General features: G+C 43.1%; 1 protein-coding gene and 1 long non-coding RNA gene across 4 annotated transcripts; one reads left to right on the plus strand and one right to left on the minus strand.

Moving 5' to 3' along the window:
• The first annotated feature begins 18 nt into the window (after positions 1-18).
• On the plus strand, positions 19-13,380 carry LOC128853830 (uncharacterized). The gene is made up of 3 exons (XR_008452640.1): positions 19-146; positions 11,094-11,226; positions 11,766-13,380. It is a non-coding gene; the product is annotated as an uncharacterized LOC128853830 (long non-coding RNA).
• DMC1 (DNA meiotic recombinase 1) lies at positions 3,791-22,656 on the minus strand. 3 transcript variants are annotated; one of them, XM_054081402.1, is made up of 15 exons: positions 22,565-22,656; positions 18,916-19,019; positions 17,132-17,222; positions 16,505-16,549; positions 13,242-13,388; positions 12,855-12,937; positions 12,071-12,123; positions 11,153-11,194; positions 9,332-9,404; positions 8,602-8,693; positions 7,704-7,777; positions 7,491-7,605; positions 6,617-6,677; positions 5,573-5,689; positions 3,791-4,371 (listed from the first exon to the last, which is right to left on the minus strand). In XM_054081402.1, the coding sequence occupies exons 3-15, from the start codon at positions 17,189-17,191 to the stop codon at positions 4,302-4,304; spliced, it is 1,032 nt and encodes a 343-aa protein (XP_053937377.1). In that variant the 5' UTR covers positions 17,192-17,222; positions 18,916-19,019; positions 22,565-22,656; the 3' UTR covers positions 3,791-4,301. The 3 variants fall into 3 exon arrangements, with proteins under 3 accessions (XP_053937377.1, XP_009566718.1, XP_053937459.1); XM_009568423.2 differs by lacking the exon at positions 22,565-22,656 and adding an exon at positions 20,161-20,179; XM_054081484.1 differs by lacking the exons at positions 3,791-4,371; positions 5,573-5,689; positions 22,565-22,656 and adding an exon at positions 20,161-20,179 and having other exon boundaries at positions 6,018-6,677.
• Positions 22,657-23,766: the final 1,110 nt, after the last annotated feature.

Here is a 23,766-nt window from a genome sequence, read left to right on the forward strand (position 1 = left end):
ACAAAATGGCCGCCGCCGCCCCAACCGCTCCGCTTACGCTACGGGCGTCCCAGCGCTGCGCCACCTGCGGCCCTATGCCTATTCACGTAAGCCAGCTACGCCCTCGGCCGACGGGACAAAACGCTGCTCCTCGAGGGATACGAAAGGTGCGTAACGTTCTCGCCTTGACCGTGTCCCCGCTTGAGAAAGGGAGGGAGGGGGAGTTACGCTCTCTCTATTCCTGAAAGTCGGCTACGTAAAGAGTCGAACCCGTAACCCATTCCGGGCGGCAGGGAAAACCCTACGCCGAGGCGCACGTTACGTAAGTACACGGAGTACGCCAATTGCGTTCCTCTGGCCTGTGTGGAGCCGGAAGAGCCCGCGCGTTTAGCGTAACATTCTTCCGCACGTTGCGCGGGCAGGGTTGGTGGAGGGGCGGAGGGTTACGTTAGTTTCGCAGCGTAGTCGGGTTTGGAGAATACGGCCTTGCCCTTAGGCGCCCGCTGGCCCCGTGGCGTGCGGCTGCGGGGACAATGACGGGGGCGGCGAATGGCGGGGAGGGGGCGGGTGCGATGGATCCGAGCTTTCCTGCGCTGATTCCCCGCGCAGATCAACAGGGGGAACCTTGACTCGTCGGAGGAGGGACAGTAGACAGGATGGTGGCGTTCGCTTAGGCGGGAGGATGAGGCACAAGGAGCTCGAGCGGGGTCACACCGGTCAGCCTCATGGGAACCAGAGAGCAAACAGCGCGGCTCGTGGGGGGCTGAGGCGGGCCGAGAGCTGGGGCTGATCAGCGTGGAGAGGAGAAGAGTCCAGGGAGACCTTAGAGCAGCTTCCAGTACTGAAATGGGAACAGGAGAGCTGGGGAGGGGCTCTTGATCAGGAGGGACAGGACAAGGGGGAACAGTTTTAAATTGGAAGGGGGAATATTTAGATTAGACATTAGGAAGAAATTCTTCACTGTTAGGGTGGTGAGGCACTGGCACAGGTTGCCCAGAGAAGTTATGGATGCCTCCTCCTTGGAGGTGTCCGAGGTCAAGTTGGACGGGGCTTTGAGCAGCCTGATCTAGTGGGAGGTGTCTGTGAAGGAACTGTTTAATAATCTTTACTATTCCATAATAATCTTTACTATTCCATAATAATCTTTAATATTCTTGAATCGCCACCATAAGAAGTGCATGAAGCTGTTGAGATGGGTTTAGAGGAGGCCACAAAGATGATCCAAGGGCTGGAGCACCTCTGCTGTGAGGTCAGGCTGAGAGAGATGGGGTTGTTCAGCCTGGAGAAGAGAAGGCTCCAGGGAGATTTACAGCAACCTTCCGGTACCTGAAGGGGCTACAGGAAAGCTGGGGAGGGACTTTTTACAAGGACATGGAGTGATAGGATGAGGGGAAATGGCTTTAATTTGGAAGGGGAAAGATTTAGATTAGACATAAGGAAGAAATAATGGGGGTGGTGAGGCACTGGCACAGGTTGCCCAGGGAAGTTGTGGCTGCCCCATCCCTGGAGGTGTTCAAGGCCAGGTTGGATAGGGCCTTGGGCAGCCTGGTCTGGTGGGAGGTGTCCCTGCCCATGGCAGGGAGGTTGGAACTGGATGATCTTTAAGGTCCCTTCCAACCCAAACCACTCTATAATTCTAAGGACTCCAAGCATGGCACAGAGGCCGTGTTTATGTCCTGCTGGCGTTCCACTCCCTGCATCAGCCAGAAGCTGCTGAGTAAGGTGTGAAATAAGCCATGGAGCAACTACATGGCATCGCCTCTAAGTTCTGTCTGTATGCACGTAGCACCTGCCAGGTGTACACCTGACCTGTAGCACCTGACTGATATGGAACCAGCTGGTCTACCCTGGCATAAGAAACCACACCTGGTAGGTGAGCTGTGTCCTGCAGCCAAACAGAGCCTTGGCCCGCACCGCAGCCATGCTGTCAGTAGCACTTTCCAGGCTGCCAGATTACCCAAAATCAGTTACATAGAATCATAGAACAGTGTGGGTTGGTTAATGCTGTGGTTAACTATCAGATGAGGCACACTGAACTCAGTAATGAATAATAAATAGGTAAATCTATCACAGAATGGGTTGGGTTGGGTTGGAAGGGACCTTAGAGATCATCCAGTTCCAGCGCCCCTGCCATGGACAGGGACATCTCCCACAGGATCAGGCTGCTCAAGGCCTTTTCCAGCTTGGCCTTCAACACCTCCAGGGATGGGGCAGCCACAACTTCTTTGGGCAATCTGTGCCAATGCCTCACAAATCTCACAGTAAAGAACTTCCTCCTAATATCTAAGGTAAATTTCTCCTCTTTCAACTTAAAACCTTCACCCCTTGTCCTATCTCTGCACTCCCTGATAAAGAGCCGCTCCCCAAGTTTCCTGCAGGCCCCCTTCAGGTACTGGAAGGCTCCTATAAGGTCTCCCCAGAGCCTTCTCTTCTCTAGGCTGAACAACCCCGACACAGCCTGTCCTTGCATGAGAGGTGCTCCAGTCCTCAGATCATTGAGAAAGTGAGTCCTCTTTACTTTGAGACCCTTGAAACAAACAGCAGCCTGGAAGGAGACATGAGTTGTTCACCATTTTAGCTTTACTTGCTGTAGGTGTGTATGTACAGGAGAAAGCAAAAAGCAACCTTGGTACTTAAAATAAAATAGTGGAGGAAACTTGGGCCATTCTAAGGGGTTGGAAAATGATTCAAGTAACACCATAAGCTCTTCCTGACACTCTATGGTTGGCCATTAGATCATAGAATCATAGAATGACTAGGTTGGAAGGGACCCACTGGGTCATGGAGTCCAACCATTCCTAACTCTCCCTAAACCATACCCCTCATCACCTTGTCCACCTGTCCCTTAAACACCTCCAGGGAAGGTGACTCAACCACCTCCCTGGGCAGCCTGTTCCAGTGCCCAATGACCCTTTCTGTGAAAAATTTCCTGATGTCAAGCCTGAACCTCCCCTGGCAGAGCTTGAGGCCATTCCCCCTTGTCCTGTCCCCTGTCACTTGGGAGAAGAGGCCAGCTCCCTCCTCTTCACAACCTCCTTTCAAGTAGTTGTAGAGAGCAATAAGGTCTCCCCTCAGCCTCCTCCAGGCTAAACAACCCCAGCTCTCTCAGCCGCTCCTCATAAGACTTGTTCTCCAGCCCCCTCACCAGCTTCGTTGCTAGATAGGAAAGCACAGGATGGGAAAGGCTGATATGTGCAAAGAACTGGATGGTACATGAAATAACGTCTGATCTATTACTGGCTCACTCGGATCAGCTGCCCTCCCTGCTTCTGTCCCTCTAGACTTCTCTCTGCTGTGAAAAATAAGGCTTTACCTCAGGAAAAGTACTCCTGTTGAGGGTGGTGAGGCACTGGCACAGGTTTCCCAGGGAAGCTGTGGATGCCCCATCCCTGGAGGTGTTCAAGGCCAGGCTGGATAGGGCCTTGAGCAACCTGGTCTGGTGGGAGGTGTCCCTGCCGATGGCAGGGGGTTTGGAACTGGAAGGGCTTTAAGGTCCCTTCCAGTCCAAACCATTCTAGGATTCTATGAATATTCTTGCTTACATTAGGAGACTGATAAGGCAATTATTTAAAGTTCCTTTCTTTAGACAACTAGACAAAAGGTTTTAAAGTGTTGGATTGCATCCGTTTTATGTCTCTTATGAGAGACCAGTGAGATTAGTGAGAGCAAGGTTTGATTCAAAGCATCCAAACATAAGCAGAGCACTCTTCTAGTTTATAATCTTTATTTTTAACTTTAACAAGAACAGTTTTAAAACATTCTTACCAAAAAGCAGAATATGCTAAATAAAAATACAAAAAAATTACCTAGTCAAGGTAAAAATGCCTAAAAACATATTTTCAAGGTAACTTCTTCCTCTATGCTCCCTGAGAGTCCATTAAGCTCTCAGGCTGCTGCTCCTGCCACTGCCTTTTCCATCTATTTATTTCACTTTTATAACCAAGTTTGTTCCAATTCTGTTCCATTTTGCACTATTAAATTCTACCAGTTAGACAAGAAACTAAAAAAAGAGTAATCTCACGTGAAAGAACAGCTTTCATTTTCACAAAGTATCAGAGAAGGATTCTTTGAACAATTCACAAGCTTCTTTCTTAAATCTCTGCTTGCTGAAAGTTCCATTGAAAAACACAGATCCTAAATGAACTGAATTCTATTGAGATCAATAAAACTGAACTGCAGAGAGTACATGCTACTGTCCTCAAAAATATCTCAAATGGTTCCCAAAAAATAAAAATGCAGCCAGGGCAGTCAGTGGCCTTGCACAAATCTTCATCCCAGCTGCCCAGGTGCTTTTCAGCTGTACATTCATATCGGTTTTCTGCCTATTCTTTGGCGTCCCCAATCCCTCCAGTAGTTATTGCAAACGTGGCTTCGTTTTCAGGCATCTCAGGGCTGGGAAGACAAAACAGAAACAAAGAACTTGTGGGTATCCCTGTATTAAATGCGGTTGTGAAACAGTCCCCACCTGGTGTAAGTGTAAGCAACCCAGAATATTTCAACATCTTTATGTGCAAACTGTGGAGTGCAATCAATATTATCAAGATCAGAAAATGCGAAATCCACCTCTTGGAAGATGGCAAACGCAAGGAAGGGCAATAGAGAAGGTACAGGAGAAGGAAAGGTTCTGTCTGTGCAAACTCTTGTTTCAGTGTCATAGAATCATGGAATGGTTTAGGTTGGAAGGGTTCTTAAAGATCATCCAGTTCCAACCTCCCTGCCATGGGCACGGACACCTCCCACCGGATCAGGTTGCTCAAAGCCCCATTTGACCGGGCTACAAACACCTCCAGGGATGGGGCATCCACAGCTTGCCTGGGCAACCTGTGCCAGTGCCTCACCACCCTCATTGTGAAGAATTTCTTCCTAATGTCTAAGCTGAATGAATCTTCCCCCTTTCAATTTAAAGCCATTCCTCCTCATCCTATCACTACATGCCTTTCTAAACACTCCCTCCCCAACTTTCCTGTAGGTCCCCCTTGAGTACTGAAAGGCCACTAAAAGGTCTTCTTGGAGCCTTCTCTTCTCCTGGCTGAACAACCCCAACTTTCTCAGCCTGTCCTCATAGCAGAAGTCCTCTAGCCCTTGGATCATCTTTGTGGCCTCCTCTGGACCTGTTCCAACAGTTCCATATCCTTCTTACGTTGGGGATTCCAGAACTGGACACAGGACTCCAGGTGGGCTCTCACAAGAGCTTCATTTGTGTGATGTTTAATGACTTACCTCTGCCACAGCTCAGCAGAGGAAGCAATGGTAATTGTGTCAGCAAAATTTAGTAATTTAACAGCTCTGGAATCTTCCTGCCAAGGGGCCACCAGTATTATCAAACCATTTGATGGTCTTCTCTAAGAGATGAACATCTAGTAGAATTTATAATGAAGGATTATGGAATTTAACATATGTGATATCCCAAGACAATGTTAAGTTTGTTTATTAGTCTGTCCTTCCAGATTTTCTCCCAACTTACCATCCAGAAGCATGATTGGTTTGAAACTACAAATCACCTGTCAAGCTATTAAGTTTCAGTACCATGAACTTCTTCACTTTATGCTTGCTTGTTACACAGCTTCCTTCCTGCGAAGGAAAGGGGATTTACCTGTCATATATCTTGGCAATTCGCAGCTCCCCTCTCCCTTTCCTCAAACAAATTCTGGTAGTCGAAGCATGAGCAAGGATGTGCCCCCCAATGGGCTTCTTTGGGTCTGCCTGAAAGCTAAATTAGGAAGAAAATTTGATGATTCACTTTGCAAACTCCACAGGTTAATGCTGTAAATAACTGTCAGACGAGGCACATTGAACACAGTAATGAATAATAAATAGGTAAATCTATTCTAGAATCTTAGAATGGTCTGGGTTGGAAGGGACCTTAAAGATCATCTAGTTCCACACCCCTGCCATGGTCAGGGACACCTTCCACTGGAGCAGGTTGCGCAAAGCCTCATCCCACCTGACCTTGAACGCCTCCAGGGATGTGGCATCCATGATTTCTCTGGACAACTGTTCCAGAGCCTCACCACCCTCACAGGAAAAGATTTCTTCCTAATATCTAACTTAAATCTCTCCTTTTCCATCTTAAAACCATTTCCCCTCATCCTATCCCTGCACTCCCTGATAAAAAGCCCCTTCCTCACTTTTCTGTAGGCACTCTTTAAATACTAGAAGACTGCTATAATGTCTCCTGGGAGCCTTCTCTTCTCCAGGTTAAACAAGCCTAGATTTTAACACATTTGCCTCCAGATGGGATGTTCAAATGCTCAATGCTGACATAATTTTCCTGTCGTTAAATTCAAGAGGCTCAGGTAATACACACCTTAAACTTCAGCTATTAGCTGCTCCAAAAGAAAACAGGGTGCTTTTTCAATACTTTTTTTGTGGCTCGTTCCCTTTGTTCAAGTCACAGTGAAAGAAACCATCATGCCAAGCAGCAGACAGATATGAAAAAAAACTCATTATGAAAACTGAGAGAAACCTGTAGGTGTCATCCATGAATGATTCATCATACCAGAGGGACCAATGACTGATCAGAACCTTTGTTTCAGTGCCTCATGCTCCACAGAATCTCAGTTCCCATCCGAATACACTTGTATTACAACAGAGAAGGCATTTTTAAAATGAGAGAGAGACAGAAAGGGTATCTTACGTCATAGTTGCTCCTGGATCAGCAGTCATCTGGTTGGTCACAAACACAGCCACATTATATTCTATGCAATAGAAAAACATACAAAGATGTTGGAATATATCAAACTAGAATTCCAAAATATTCTCCCATCCGTGTTAAAAGCAAAGCTGCTGCTTAAGCACTTCAGATTTCAAGTTAAAGAGAAGCAAATATTCTTTATGTCTGATGGCTGAAGTTAATAGGGAGGCAGCCTCAGTTTGCTCTTGCGTGACTTTAGCTTCATGCCAAAAAATGAGCTTTTCAGATTTCCACTGAACAAGTCTTTCCCAGTTCCCATCTTCTCTGTTGGCTCCCTGCCCTCAGCCCCCTCTCCTTCCTCTGTCTGTTTGCCTTTTTTTAAAAAGAAATCAATTTACTGCATTAAAAAAAACATTTACTCATTCCTCATCAACATTTCTGGGACTTTCCAGTGAGGAGGGACCCTATTCATCCTGTCATCATGCCTCAGAGCATTGCAGAGTACTGGGAACATGGGAATGGGCACAGTTTTTTTTTTAATCTCTCTGTGCCTTAATCCTTTTTTTCTGTTCTTTATGTTTCTCATGTATTTAGACTGCCAAAGTTTGGGGAAGGCAGTTTGTCTTAGTGGATATTTGTCCAGTTCTTCCTCTAACTCTAAATGTTGAATAGTTTTAAAGGCTCCTTAATCTGTCATACTAAAATAATCTATCAGTCTGATCGTTTTGGTAACTGACAGAGGTGTAAAATGAGGAACAATTCCTGCGCAAGTGCCTGGCTGATAATAAACTCATACTATGAGGTGTTTGTGCTGCCAACAGCTACTGTTCCAGTAACTCCAATCCATGTTTTCCAAATCTTGCAAGGCTTCCCTTACCTTCTGATATTTTTTGGAGCCTTGACAGCATCTGAGCCAGTTTTTGTTGTCGTTCAGCCAACTCTCCACGACCACTGAAATCCACACGGAAAAGTGCCATTATGGAGTCAATGATCTGCATTGTAATTATGCTGGATAAGTAAACATAGTGAAAGAAAATAGGAAAACATAGTCTGAAAGCAGCAAGCATAGAAACAAAAATGAGTCTTTTACCAATAGCTTGAATATACCGGCTTCCTCATGGAACTTGGCTGCTACGTAGTCCAGCAATTCCATCTGATGTTCACCTGGTGGGAAGTACAGTTGCCAAATGAAATTAGGACCAGAAGGAGCTTTGAAGCAACAAAAGCCTGAACTTTGAAATTCCACTTTAAACGCCTGCACTGTCTATATTTTCACTGCCAGCAGTTTTAAAGCCAGTGCCCAGTAACCGGTTTCCAGTTTCCACTTGCCCAGCTAACAAAACTTCTTTGTGAAAATCTTCACAACAAAACTATGCATGAAGACCACTTTTGTGTTAACAACTGCAAATATAAACATTTTAATTTAACATTTAATTAAATGACACACAGAAATTGTATTAAGCATATTTTTCATGTTGATATTATCATGATATATTGATACCTCTTTCAAAGTCTAAGTCCCATCCAAAACTTCCTTGAAGTCTTAATGCAACATCTTGTGACAGAGTGTGTTGGAGCTGTCCCTAAGAAGTTCTATTCACAAGATCATAGATTTCTTAACAGCATTTATAGAATCTCCTCACATTCAGGCAGTCGTAGTTACATTAATTGGTGCTTCTCTTAGTAAGATGCCATGCTGACACTCATCATGTACATGGCAGAATTCACTTAATGTAGCATCAAACTGCAAAACTTTCATGTTTATGTAGCGCGGCTGAGCTGGAATACTTACACTGAGAGAGTCTGTGCAGAGTACAACACCAGAAACAGAATGTGGAAGCAAGCTCCTACCTTCATTGTTAGCAACAAAACATTCTTTATGATCCTCAGTGGGAAACCCCAGTTAATAAACTGAGAACTATTAAAATGAGAGCCTTAGGGAGGGGAAAAAAACATAGCTATCATGCCAGTTGCAGTAATGGTCTTACTGGTATATGCACGTGCATACAGCACGTTGTCAAGTACTGCGTCGTGGTCAACACTGAAGCGATCAGCAATGTCACGAAGACGGTCTGGTCGGCTAGCAATAGTCAAAGTTAAGGACTTCTCTTTGTACAAACCATGCTCTAAAAATAGGAAAACTCCATTCCAAATCATAGCTATAGAAAAACAAAGAATAATATTTATTTTGATCCTAGAGAAGACTGACTATTTCTCTTCACACTGTCCCACATACCCTAAAGATAGTTTAGGGCTCATGACAATAATTGTTTTGTGTTTAGGATTTGAGGTAGGGGGGGCTGACAGATGGATATCTGTGCTCTAGGAATTTAGCTGTGAGCAAAAGCTATTTATACACAGTCTACCACAGATACCAAGTGTTAAAAAAAGTGTTTAGTACTTAGATTAATTTCTCTTGACATAAATAGAAAAGCTTCTGTCACCTGTATTGTTATCAAGAAGGCATATTAGATCTCAAAAAACAGTTAAAATAAAACATGTATCCTAACTCTAATTTTTCCAGGCTGGATTTCATTAAATGACAGAGAGAAAAGTCACTGCCTTGTGGGTCACTACACTCTGTGCTCTCCAGCCTTTCTGCGTCAGTCATAGTGGTTTGCATCTATGAACCTATCTGGAGCCTCCTGCTTGCTTATAACAAAATGAACTGTCTTTCCAATTCATCATACCTGTGGCTTTTAACAGTCCAAAAGATACAAAGTGTTTTCAGTATCTATGAAGATAATCTTTCCACCCGTATAGCCATTTGGTCCTGGAAGCTGAGCAGTCACTGCAGTGAATCATAAGAGATCAAAATGAAAAAGTAGGAAAAACATATTCTTACTCTTTCTATTATTATTTTTAACCAAATACGACTTCTTGTCCCTATAATAAAACCCACTGTTTTTAATCAATGTGTAAATTGCAAGTATATCAAGTCTTACTGCCAGCTTGAAAAGAAACCCAAGCTACTTTTCTCAACTGGGGATCATATGAGATTTAATTAATGGTGTCAGAATTGTGTTTTACTCGGTACCACTGCTGAATATGGGTATTTTTAATTGAAAATAGGTAAGGATATTATTAAGAAGTTCTTAAACACAAAGCATCCTCTTAATTCTCTGCCCAAATTAATGGTATTGACTCAGTAGGGTTTTTTTCCCCAGCTGTAATTCCTAGGATCAGAAATTCTTTGGGTATTATTTTTTCCTGATATTTGAGTAGCTACTGATTATGGGTTTAATATATTTGGCATGAATTATCTAAAATATTCAGTTCATTCAGTTGTGATCATTCATGCAAAAAGGTATGGCTCTGCTGGCCATTGGGCTGTCCTAAGCAGAAGCAGCTTTATCCAGAAAATGCTATAATTTCATTCCCTTTATAATATAGCAGTTACCCAAGGCCTGGTAACTATATCCCAGCAGCATTAATATTTGCAGTAGTTATTATTTATTACTGTTTACACATTAAGAGATATTGCTGGGAAATCAAAGTTCTGCTGCATTTGGCACTGCCTGAATACGGTGACTGCCAAGGTCTTTGTTTATCTAGTTACTGTCAGCATGGAGTATTCTTTCCATGCCCTTTCGGAATGTCACATTCAGCAAAGCCTCCCCAAACCAGAAAATTAAGAGAGCTGCTGAGAAAGATTCTTGCCTTTGCCCTTTTCTGAGGGATGCCCCTGTCCACCTGTAGCCCATATTTGTTCTGCTTTTCCAGAAGGTGCATTTGACTGGTCTCATCCATGGGGGCATAAATCTCTCTTAAATTACACTTGAAAGGCAAAGAGGGGCAGTGCCTGATTTTTTTGGCAGGATATTAGTTCCCATCTACTTAACCCATCACACAAAGTCAGTTCTTGGGCTTCCTGGTGGCGTGATAGGTACCTACATTATGAAACCCATGATCACTCCTTCTCCCCCCAGCAGAAGCCTGTTCAGGGCTCCTGGATCACAGCAGCTCAGGGCAGCTTACAGAGATCCAGGCACCCCTTAATCTGTATTTCAGGAATGAACCCTTCTAGCAGCTCTTTTGGGGTGTTCTCAGTCTGCACAGCTCTTTGGGTGACTGCTCTCAGTCCTGTGCATTGCTGCTGGAAGGGGGACAGAAAAGCTTGCTCCGCTTGTCCTCCGAGCACTAGCCAAGAGTTGGGATCTGAATGCTGAAAATCCTGGCAGTTTACACCCCTCAAGGCCAGGCTGGATGGGGCTTGGAGCAACCTGATCCAGTGGAAGGTGTCCCTGCCCATGGCAGGGGGGTTGGAACTGGATGATCTTTAAGGTCCCTTCCAACCCAAACCATTCTATGATTGTGATCTTCTCTTTCCTCATGGCAAAACTCACACTGAAGTGAGTACTACTAAAAAGTAATAATTTACATGATTTCTCTACTCATTAAGAGTCACCAAGGTCTTTTTCACTGTATTTCTAGAGAGAAAAGATTCTGATTTGTCTCTGTGTGTTTAATTCCAATACAGCTACAAAGAATGGATTCACTGAGAAGAAACATCTCTCTGTTTTAAGGTAGTGCACCTACCACAAAGGGTGTGAGAGAGTTGGGTTTTGCCTGTCCGGAACTCTGTTAAATAAAGCGAAAGAGAAAAAACAAAGGTCAGTGTTTCTTTTTTCTGAGTTTGCCAGAAACATTCTTACTTACAAAGTTTACCTCTGTCTCTACCTTTTTAAACCACTTAACCTCAATTTATAAATCATACTCTGTGCCATAGAAATATTTTACATGAAAAGCAAAATCTGAAATGCCTTAATTTGATCGTGCTTGACTGCTAAAGTAATTTGTTCTTTTCTGTGTTGAAGTTAAAAACCACATGGCACAAGCGGAAAAGTATTATTTGAGGGAGGCAGGGAAAGAAATGGTTGAATCCACTGACCTGGCCCAGTTTTATTTTCAGTAAAATGATCAAGAAGCTTATGAGCTTATTAATCTCCTTATATCAAACCATGCCAGTCTCCAGTTTATCTTTTCTGAAGGGAAGAGTACTGTGTTTTATGAACTTTTATTGTTGTTGTTGAAGGGTTAAACACTCACTGATCAAATTTACTGTAACAGAATCTTAATTGTGATTTCAAAATCTTCTATGAAATGCAATGTATCCTAAGCGTGCATAAATAAAACATCTTTTTTTTGGCAGTTTTGTTACTGGAAACACAGATGGCATCAGGGAAATCTTTCCTATATGACAACTGGTATTAGTAATGCTATGTTGTTCTGAATCAGCACACTCTGAGTCCAATGACTGCTCAAACTTAGTCTACAAGCAAATGAAGAGGAAAAAACTTAGAAAAGTGGACTCTTTCTTCTTACACTTGTGCAGGTATTTATTCATCTTTATGACTGAATTGTGATAAGCTTGATAGAAGTAATCCAGCTTGATTTAAAACCTACCCTAAGTTGCAATTCTTTGTTCAGTAATGCTCATTTAATGTGGTTTCTCACCTCCGAAAGCCTCAGTGATTGCCATGCTTTCAATCCCACCACCCAGAAGTTTACTGGAGAAAGGGAGAGTATCATAAAGTTAAACCCACAAAATCACAAGAGGGAAGTATAAAAAGAGAAATTTTTGTTACTTTAAGAGAAGTTATTTCTGCCAAGTTATTTCAAGCCCCCTCACTTGATGCATTAAGTGCAGGGCGCTAAATGATCGCTGGTTCATAAAGAATTAGCTCTGTCTCAAACTTCCTTTCTGTGTGCAAGAGAAAGTTCTATAGAAATTATTACCAGAAGGAAATACCTTTGAAAAGGTAACACTCCATAAAAATATCTCAAGGGAGATCTCGAGGACTTATAATTTTGACCTTAGACCTGCAAGGTATTTTGACTGGCTGAAAAAACGATGAAATGTTCAGGATTTCTGGATGCAAACTCTGTTTATTTACAGTACAAAGCCCAGTTTCTCAAGGCCAGGTTAGATAGGGCTTTGAGCAGCCTGATCTGTTGGGAGGTGTCCCTGCCCATGGCAGGGACATGGAACTGGATCATCTTTAAGGTCCCTTCCAACCCAAACCATTCTATGATTCTGATTTTCCACACAAAAGGAGTTGGTTTTGTTGTTTACTGATGCAGGCAGCTTTGAGCCAGCACTAGCTCCAAACACAAGGTAACCTATGTGTCCTAGCTGAATGTTTGTTCCTTTATATTTTTCAAGTCTCATTAAAAGACAATAAATGTGATTATTGGAACAGTCTGGACTAAGGAAGGATTTAAGCAGAGAGAAGCTTACTCAAATTCCTGGCTGCCAGTAGTAATGTGAAATACCATCTTCCGTTTTTCGCTGTACTCAAAGGCGGTTAGGAAGCCCGGTTCCTAAGGAAGAGGAAAGAGAACAGGAGAGGTTTATTTTGGCTTTAACCTGAGGGTCAAGTGCAACATCCCACATAAATATCTCCTCCCTACCCTAGCCTCATTTACACAAGCTGGGTGTGGAAAGCACCACAGCATTTGTCTGGATGTTGTAGAGTATAGATTATCATCCCTTCAGAGTAAAAAGCAGAATAATTTTCAAAATTATCTCCATGATTTGGTGAAAAAAATCTGTTAAGAGAAATGTTGCACAGCATTTTGGAGTGGGCAGTGTAAGTTTAAACTATCAGGAAAGCAATGGGCTTACAATAAGCTTGTTTGCGGCTTCTTTAATCTTGTCCACTTTGGCTTCTGAAAGCCCTTTCACATTGCACAGTGCCCGTCTTGTGGTCATCTGGATTCCTTTGATCGTGCAGATCCCAACGGACTTCAGTTTTTTAATATCTGCTACATTCTGTGAAGAAAGCTCCGTTCTGTAAGAACTCATGACAGTTAACGAGAAAGCGAAGTAAATCTTTGAAGCATGTTTTCTTATGCATTCATATGCATGTGTATTTTCACCAAGCAAGAAATAGATTTACAGTAAACTCCTTGTTGTGACACCAGCAACAGAAAATTTTGAGTAATATCAGTGTGAGGTATCACAGTGCAGAGACATCCCAGTGCTTTTGAGAGAAAACTGTCTGGGGTCCAGTTGTATTTACAGCAAATCCTGTAACACTCAGTCTGTCGTTAGTCCCTGAGCACAGATAATCTGCAAGCCAGATAAACTGATCATGGATAACTGGGAGCTGACTCTAACCACTGCACTGCACTGTTTCTGCATGTTCACAGCATGCCCAGTTTAAAACAAATGTATCCTCCAGATCTGACTGACACTTTGGGCTGAAATGTGTTTTTCATAAAGTGGGTACAGCGTGACTTCAGTCAGCGCCCTACCGACACATATTTCCTCCTCTCATCTCATTTTATTATTCTGACGTTGCTGGAAAAGTAAAGGCAAGCAACAGATTACGCGCAAGAAAACACACTATGTGAAAAGGTTGGGGTAATTCTTCAATTTACCACTTCCAGACAAGATCTTTCTTTGGAAAAAAAACTGTGAACTGGATATGTTATCTCTTTATCACCTAGAGCATGTGGGTGCGTAGGGCATAAGAAGGGAGGGGGGCTATGTGAGAAATTAACCACATTCATTTGGAAGCTTATTTCTCATCCTGTGATATGGTTTTTGATTATTAGATTAATAGGGATGGGTGAAGTAAAATCAGTCACAAATAAAAGTGATTCTTCTACCCTAAAGAATATAATGATCAGCAATAAAAGAAGGATTGAGCTGTTTTACTGTGTTTTTCTATTCAGAAAACAGCCTGCTGCTGCAAAGATCATTTTCTAGACCAAAACTTTAAATGTGTTACCCTGCCTCTGCATTTCTTCAGTGGCTCTGTCTTTCTGGTCACATCAAACTGTTCCGCATTATAAGTGTCTCCTTGGTCGTCTTGCTGTCACGGTTTAGATCCAGCTCAGCTAATTTCAGCAGCTAAAAACTCTGCAGTTGGGGTCTGAACTGCCTTTCCCTCTATCCCCAGGGAAAGGGGAAAGGAAAATGAGAGGGAAGAGACTGTGGGTTGGAAACTAAAACTACAGCTTTAATGAAACAACAACAACAATAATAATGTCAATAATTATAAAGTAATAAAATTTATACAAATATATCAGATCGTGCCCCCACTCCTTGATGACTGTACGTCACCAAAAATGCTGTAAAGGAGACAGGAGGGAATGGGTCCACGGCTAGGAAGGAGCTAGACTCAGGAACGCAGAGATCCAGGATCAGTAGGAATTGGACAGATGAAGTCCTTACTGGATGTTCGCCATCACAGAAGAAGCTGACCCTCGTGGTCTCTCAATTTTTATATGAATAATTATGTATATGGGATGGAATACTTTGTTGGTCAGTTTAGGTCACTTGCCCTATTCACCCCTCTTCACTGGTGTGGCCCTTCTCCACCACCTCAAGGATGGGCTTGGTTACTATAGCAATAAGTATAAGCATTGGCCTTTCGGCCTACTGATAGCCTGTGTTATGACTTCTAGGAAGTCTTCTTCATGCAAAGATTTTAACTGTCACAGCTGAGAACAAAAACTTCCCCTGGAGTGTGGGAATAACACTTAGAAGGAAGGGAGGAAGGAAAAAAAAGGAGTAGGAAACTCTTATTAACCCAGAAAAATGGCTTCAGTCATTAATCTTTATTTTCAAGATCTCTCATACCATTCTCTGCGTACCACACCTCATTTAATATTGACAGGCAAGGAGAGCTCCCTTCCAGATCATGAGAACAGCTTCTTTGGTCAGTTTCTTAAATGTGTAACACAATAATTTGTGTATTTTTCCTACGTTGCCCCATGGCCAGAGCTCCCAACCTCATGATCCTTCTTCAAAATGCTCTCTAAAATGAATTGCCAATAAAAAAAAGTTGACAACAATGATGCTGCTGACATGCTGAGCCCAGTAACCGTGATGCTGACTAATGCTGCCTCATTGTGTCTGTGTCCTCCCTGTCTGCATCTATGTGTAGTCATTAATCCGAGAGTTATATTTTACATTGTATCGGGCACACTCAACTTTTTATTCTGCTTCTACAACACTGAACATAACAGAGTTCCAAACTATGATCCAGTCCCTTGGATAAAAATATAATAATAGTAATTCAAATAAATAGGTGATGATAAATGAGGGGCCTACAGGAAAGACGGAGAGGGACTTTTTACATGGGCTGGTAGCGACAGGATGAGACATAATGGCTTTAAACTTAAAGAGGGTAGATTTAGGTTAGATATAAGGAAGAAATTCTTCACAATGAGGGTGGTGAGGCACTGGAACAGTTTGCCCAGGGAAGCTGGAGATGTCCCATCCCTGGATGTGTTCAAGGTCAGGTTGGATGAGGCTTTGAGCAGCCTGATCTAGTGGAAGGTTCCCTGTGCACAGCAGGAGGGTTGGAACTGGATGATCTTATTGTCCCTTCCAACCCAAACCATTCTGATTCCATGTTTATGTGATAATTAATGATTATGATGATGATGATAATGATTATAGGAGTTCATATCTGATGAAGAAAGGGAACCACTTATTTCTCTAGCTACTAATATTTTCTTTGCTCCCACTCTACCCCCTTCACCAGTGCGCTGAAAATAGTAGAGCAATGATTGTCACAGTGTAATTTCACAGGCACCAGAATTGCAGCAGTAATTACAAAGATTGGCAGGAACAGGAAGTAATCTATCACACAGTTTTCAAATAAATTAGCAACTAGTTGGTTTTTCAGGAGTGCTGGGTGCTAAATACTTCGAATATCTTGCCACTTCATTTAGGAATCTGATGGAAATGAAGTTTTCTAAAAATCTGTCATACCACCAAAGGCAAAATTGGTCTTCACATGACTGATTCAGTATTTATGGTAAGGAGGAATTTCAGTTATTTGTATCAACGTGTCCATGCTTTTGGAGAAATAACATTACAATAGCTTTACATGGATAATTTTGTGCAGTAAAGTCATTGCTAATACTTACAATTCCATGCTTCTGTAGCAGGTCAATATCCTGAAAAAAGTATTCCTAAAAAAGAAAAAGCAGAAAAAAAAAATCCATAAACATTTGTAAACATTGAAATTATTTTTTATAACAGTACATTACTCATTGGGGTACCCAAACAAGCAAAGCCATAGTCAGCCAAGAAGGCCTACGCATTTCCTATCACCTTCTTCACAAAATGTATCTTCAGAGACAAGCAGTCCTCTGCTGTGCTAATAAAACTGATGTTATCATCATCTTCTTGATTCTTTCCTCCACGGTTCCTCAGCCTTTTCAGGCTGCTGACCATTCCTTGGGAGCATAAAATTAATTGACAGTCCCCTTGCATTTAATACAGAACTGTGAAATATAAAGAAATAATGTTAATCCCATTAAAAATTGTGCACGGCTTTTGAAAGGTTAATGACAAGCACTTGAAGAGCAAGGCTGTGCAGGGACTAGGTGAAGGAGATTTCCTTGGTAATTAGACTGGAACAGAATTTTAAATGCATTTAACTCCCTGATGGTTTTTGTGGACCTCCTGTCTCTCTGTGGATTTCATAATGCTATGAAAATGGCGTCAAACAACATTTGCCACACATAATTTTCAATGACCCATAAATTTACCTCATCATCCTGGTATCCTGGTTCTTCTTGGACTACTTGATCCTCCATGGCCTTCATCATGAAAGTGCAGGCAATAAAGTATTGATCGGTACTGGAAAATGCAAACAAAGACAGTATTGCGGTGGCAGTAAACAAGTAAAAGACTGTAAAAGGACTTATAAAAATCCCTTGAACTACAGAACCTCCTCAGTGTGTCATCGCATATGGGTTTAAACTCAGATTCTGCTTCCAACTCTTCATTACCTGATGTACCGGAACAGAAAGAGAAAAAAAATCTACTGCGCTTCTCTCAGGTGAACCAGTTTGGCTACAAATGGTTGAAGAAGTTTTAGGAAAAGAGATTTCATTGCCTCGTGAGAAACTTGGGTCAGTGTAAGAATTTGGAGGTGGGAACATTCAAAATGATTTATCATTAGTGGAATTTATTCTGAGAAGAAAGTTAAAGGCAGTCTGTATTTTCATAACAAAAATCAGCAGAGTTGCAGACAGAACGGGTTGTGGAAAGGCCATGCAACACCCCAGCTTCCCCATCTTTGTGTGACAGAAAGCCCACAAAACAGTGCTATTGAGAAGGCTACAACTCCTTAGTCAGTATCATGAGAGGAGACTATAAAGCTGTATTTGTTTTCAAGTTCTTGCTGGAGTTCAGGATACCTTGCATGAAGAGAATAAAAGGAGGGTAATAAAAACCTGGGAAGATGGTAATAATCATCATCATCATCCTGGGGGGGGGTTATTATGCAAAAGCATACTTATTTCACGTTTTTCATGTTAACATGCCATGCCTGTACTCCACTGCAGCTTCAACGCTCTCTTTATGTGAATTCCTACAAGCAAGAAAGCCCTAGAACCAGAGCAGGCACTTACTGATGGCATAGTCAAATAAAAAGCAAAATATCAGCTCCTTACAATCGTATGAATGCGAGGAAAGCGAATACAAAGTAGTTCCTTATAAATATGGTCTTGTAACATGATATATCAGCTTTGTGGTTTTGTAAACTGGCATGCTGGCTCTCCCTAACTGTGAGCTTGCCTTCACTGTTGTAGCTACAGCTGATCCAAAGTTTTGTAAACTATCTCATCAAGACTTATGTATGTTTGCTTGCTCATCCTGGTTAATAAAATTCATGAAAGGTGAAGACAGGGTTATTAGTAAACTACAAGATGGGCTGCATCTAAGAGAGGATGGGATAATTAGACTAAATATCTGCAAGCAGCTTTTTCAGCTTCTAAATGGATAGTTAAAGTCTGCATAATTTGCTTGCAAGAATCTTGTGTTTAGAGAGGATGCAAGAAGCGAGGGAGAAAATACTATAATTTTAGAATTATTTTATTTATGTTTTGGAAGGAAAAGGCAGTGAAGACACTTCTGTTACTATTTAATCAAAATATTCCTATAAAATCAGTTGTTTCTGATAGTGTCAGGATATATTTTGTTTGTATTTCAGAACCCTGGCAATTATAGAATGAAGTCACGCATTCTTGTCATGCTTTATATCAGTCAGAAAAATAATTGCAGTGAAACATTAATTTAAAAATAAATTAAGATATTTTAACAACCCCTTTACTTCAAATACTGAAGGAAGCAGAACAAAAGGCATTACAATCCTCATAAAATGCACATAATCCTGCACTCCAAGCACAGCCGAACAAGTCGTGGGAGCGCCTCCCTACTCCCCATCCTTAGGCAATTGGAACCTCACAGCAGAAAAAACAAGGCAGACCCAGACCTGTGCCCTCCTGCAGGGAATTAAAGGAAATGGAGAAATTATACCACACCCTACCAAAAGCTTTAGTGCTGAACAGAATCCTCCTGTTTAGTGGAGAGCCCTCCTGTTGCTGGTGCTTTGGCGCACTGAAGACTTAAGAGCAGTAGAGCCACCGCTACCTGCAATGAACCAAATAGAAGGGTGAAAGTTTGAGACAACACAGCAAATCTATGAAGAAATGAGAATCTTTGTGAGGAAGCCCAAAAACTGGGGTGCTCTGGCCCTGCTGTTTCCGTCCTAGGAGCTATTCACTAGGATACGTAAGCAAGATCTGTGTGCTCCACTCCTTTGAGTGGATGCAGACTGCTGGTGTGAAAGGGACCCAGCACATAATGTTGGGGTTAAAGAGTGTGTTTGGAACTAACAGAATGATAGAATCATAGAATGGTTTGGGTTGGAAGGGACCTTAAAGATCATGTAATTCCAAGCCCCCACTATGGGCAGGGACAACTCCTACCAGACCAGGCTGCCCGAGGCCCCATCCAACCTGGCCTCGAACACCTCCAGGGATGGGGCATTCACAGCTTCCCTGGGCAACCTGTTCCAAGGTCTCACCACCCTCATCATGAAGAATTTCTTCCTAATGTCTACTCTAAATCTCCCCCTCCAATTCAAAGCCATTCCCCCTCTTCCTGTCGCTACATGTCCTTGTAAAAAGTCCCTCCCCACCTCTCTTATATGCCCATAGAACCCTACAGAGGTTGGAAAAGACCTCTGAGAACATCCAGTCCAGCCATCATACCACCATCACCATGCCTACTAAACCACATCCCAGAGTGCCACGTCTACACTGGCCTTGAACACCTCCAGGGATGATGACTCCAACACTTCCCTGGGCAACCTGTGCCAGTGCCTCACCACCCTCATTGTGAAGAAATTCCTCCTTATGTCTAGTCTAAATCTGCCCCTCTCCAGTTTATACCCGTTCCCCCTAGTCCTGTCACTACAAGCCTTTGTAAACAGTCCCTCCTCAGCTTTCCTGCAGCCCCTTCAGGTACTGGAAGGTCTCTATAAGATCTCCTCGGAGCCTTCTCCAAGTCGAACAAGCCCAACCCTTTCAGCCTGTCCTCGCATGGAGGTGCTCCAGCCCTCGGATCATCCTTGTACCCACCCCCCCCCCCCGGACCCGTTCCCTTGTTTCCGAAGGCTGAGGCGCGGCAGAATTTTCCCTCCCGCCACATGGAGCGCCACGATTCCCCGCCAAAATTCCAACAGCGAGTAAACCACAGCTCATCCCCGGGGGCTGCGTGGCTACAGCACCCCTTGGCGCGGGGATCCCGGCTCCTCCTTCTTCTCCTCCTCCTTCTCCTCCAGAGGTGCCGCTTTTCCCGCCGGGGTGGTGGTGGGAGGTTCGCTTCCTCCCGTGAATGCGGGGCCCCTACAGGAATGGGGGGCGCCCCTCTCCTGGCATGTGTGTGCCCGCTCCCGCCCCTCCGCTGAAATACAGTTAATTACTGCTTGCAATTACTTTGTCCTCTAAAATGCATCAACTGCTGTATTGGCCATCCTTAAGGAATGCTGTATCTCCCTTATTTTATCCTTCACACACACACACACACACACAGCTGAAATACAGTTAATTAGTGTCTTCAACTAGTAAAATTCATCAACTGCTGTATCTGCCATCTTTAAGAGACGTTGCATCGCCCTTATCTTACCCTCCACCCCACTGAAATACAGTTAATTAGTGTCTTCAATTACTTTATCTTCTAAAATTCATCAACTGCTGTATATGCCATCTCTAAGGAATGTTCTATCTCCCTTATTTTACAGCTGGCAAAGACAGGAGTTATTAAAAACACAGGTTGGCATTGAGTCGGAGGGCATTCAGTCCAACACAGCCCATTTTTATTTTATCAGGGTGCCATACGCACACTTCCCTAAACACAGAAGATGGCTTTTTTTTATTTTTTTTTATTGGATGGCCGAAACCTGTCAGAGGGCATTCATCCGTTTCCAAAACCTGGAAGAGAGATGATTTGCTTGAAGTCACAGGACAAGAACATGAGGCTGAGTCATACCCATGACTTAATCTGCCATTTTCAAAAGATGGAAAAGGTGCCTTTTAGGATATAAACACTGCTACAAGTCTGCAGTCTGCCTGGAGACAGTACTTGGAAAGCAATCACCATTTTTTACTGAGAGTGGTGAGGCACTGGCGCAGGTTGCCCAGAGAAGTTGTGGATGCCCCATCCCTGAAGATGTTCAAGGCCAGCTTGGATGGGGTTTTGAGCAGCCTGATCCAGTGAAAGGTGTCCCTGCCCGTGGCAGCTGGGTTGGAATTGGATGATCTGTAAGGTCCCTTCTAACCCAAACCATTCTGTGATACTGATTTTAGCTCGCCTCTGGTAGCACAGTTGGTATGGGGCCACACGTAAAGGAGAGGCTGCTGCACTCCTGCGCACAGGAGGAGTTGCTGGCCGTTCCTTGGAGTTGCTGCCCCTTTCTGGATTTAGGGGGGTCAGATCGCAGAAGGGATGGGAGCAGCATCTCAGCCTCTTTCCAGGTGCTTGTGGAAACTTCCCCTTATCTGCCTCCAGGAGGTTAAGAGTGCATGTGGGTGTTGACTAGCCAAGTCAGGAAGCCAACCCACAAAGCCCACAGACCCTAACCATCACTAGCACACTGACAGAGTGCTTGCAGGGCCCCATTTGAGACATCAAGCGATTTATGTAAGTACCCAAAGTCTAATTCTGGGTGCCCAAGGCTTTGTCTGTACAGAGGAACTGGCTGGCACTGCTTTTGAAAACCGCATTATTCCACAAGAGCTATTCCAGAAGAGCACTTAGGCAGACAGTCTTTTAAAGATGAATTCCTTCACAAAGTATGCTTTTATTCCAGAACGGAATGCACACGCAGAGAGTGATCTTCCTGGTACTGCTGAATGGCTCTGCCTCAGCTAATGCCCCTGTAAACAGTCTTGACTCCATTATCCTTCTAGTTCATAAAACAGATCTCAGAGGGGTCAATGAATGCACAGAATCTGAAGATCATTTCCCACTCTAAAGTGCTACTTTAGGCAATGAATCACATCTTTAAAATATTGTATACATTAACTGCTCATTCAGCTTCCAGCTGGCGTTATGCAATAACCCCACATACCCCATCATATTACACACTGGCCGAATGACTCGAGGCACCTCAGAGTCTGCTCCTTCCCTCTTGCAGGTTTTGCAGCACACGTCCAGCTGCGGATGAGGGGCTGGCAATAAGATACACTGCTGTGACCTGCATTTCCTCTCACTTGAGACCTTACACCAGTTCAGACAAGATAAGACCCAAGTAAAACCATTGCCATAAAAATACTGAGTATACAGCTGATTTTTTTCATTCCCATAAACCATATTAATCCATGGCTGCAGCAGGTAAATCATGTGAGGGGTTTTTGTTTGGCTGGTTTTGATGCACATCTATGTGGATCAAGTGGGCTGGGGTCAAATATAAAAGCTAATGCTGTCTCTGAACTTTCCACCTGGCAATCTGCCTGTTCTTAACCAGGAAAGAATAATCTGCTCTTTGGTGGTCCAGTAAGTAACCCATGAATGTTCACCCTGGCATATGAGTGTACACTGATGTCTGAATTGTTCTGGAAGAACTGTGCCTTCTGGATTACATAGGAATGCACTTCACTTACAGTTGGTCCCAAACTAAAACTGTGACACACCTGAAGTCTTCCCAGAATTGCAGAATGCTTCTGAGCAAGGATGCAGCGATTTCTTAATATTCTTCAGCTCTCCCTTCTCTAGCAGCAATTGTTTGATTGTGGGTTTTTTTCCCTGTAAAGTTGAAAATACTGGGGTGGGGGTGGGGGGCAGAGGGTAGGGAAAGAGAGAGAGAGAAAGAATACTGAATATTTCAAAGGCCATGTAAGTATTAACAAGGTAAAAACTTTCTTATGTCTCCTAACAGCAAAGAAATACACAGAGTAAAAGTCCAGCACCACTTTGGAAGTTATGTTAGCTTTGTATATCCCCAAAATGACCCAAATCATAATAGCCTTGCGTCGATGCCTCACTTTAGCTGCTCCCTTGGTCACATTAGAATGAAAGATCACTGCTTCCAAAACAAAGTTTACCACAAATCTTGCTGTGAGGAAGTACCAAGCAAACAGATTCCACCTTAGTCAGTGTCAGGGAAAGGATACGCTGCCTTAATGTGTCCCACGGAATTTGTACTAACTTCACACACCACAGCTCTCTCCTTTTTCTCCACACCTGAAAGCTCTTCTGAGAACCCCTGTTAGCTAGCAGGTTACATCTCTAGCGAAAGAAAAGAACAGCAGGATCAAATTCAAGTTATCAGGACACAGTAGGATGAATCCACACAAAGTTTTTGGTCTGTACTGAAGGAATTCTTGCTTATCCTCTTCTGCTTTTGGTCCAAATCCCTCATTTATCTGCAGTCCCTCTGGCACACTTCTTTGAATGCCACATCCATGTTGTGAATATGCCTGAAGCTCTGTCTGCACATGTTAGGGTAGACTCTAAAAGTTTTATGTAAAGGAAACGACCTTGCCTATGTTTTCCTTCCCTTCAGCCAGAACTAAGATGAACTGCAAATGCTGTCTGTGAAATGGGACTCAGGGTAGGACTGGAAAATATACCAGACCAGCCAAAGTTCATCATTCCATTTAGCTTGAGTTAATTATTAAGGATATGTTATGTGACAGGATTAGAGATCTTCCTTTTGTACCTGAAGATGTCCTGTCTAGACCACAGTTCAGCATTTGAGCTCTGGAAGAAACGATAAATTATAGAGCTGTGCCCATTGATATTAAAGAGGTGCCGGGTCAAGTCAAGACCACCACAAGTTCGGTGTGACTGAAGAAAAAAAGATGCCAAAGATAACTTACTAATATTGAAACAC

Source organism: Cuculus canorus, chromosome 1, assembly GCF_017976375.1.
Source record: "Cuculus canorus isolate bCucCan1 chromosome 1, bCucCan1.pri, whole genome shotgun sequence".
NCBI lineage: Eukaryota > Metazoa > Chordata > Aves > Cuculiformes > Cuculidae > Cuculus > Cuculus canorus.

Bases quoted from the DNA above. Each gene is read 5' to 3' on its own strand.
- DMC1 (XM_054081402.1), bottom strand. From the start codon at position 17,191: ATGATGAAGGCCATGGAGGATCAAGTAGTCCAAGAAGAACCAGGATAC. The intron at 7,778-8,601 runs GTAAGACCATTA...ACTTCCCACCAG, and splicing joins GTATGCACGTGCATATACCA to GTGAACATCAGATGGAATTG. The intron at 5,690-6,616 runs GTAAGATACCCT...TTCCTAATTTAG, and splicing joins GATCCAGGAGCAACTATGAC to CTTTCAGGCAGACCCAAAGA.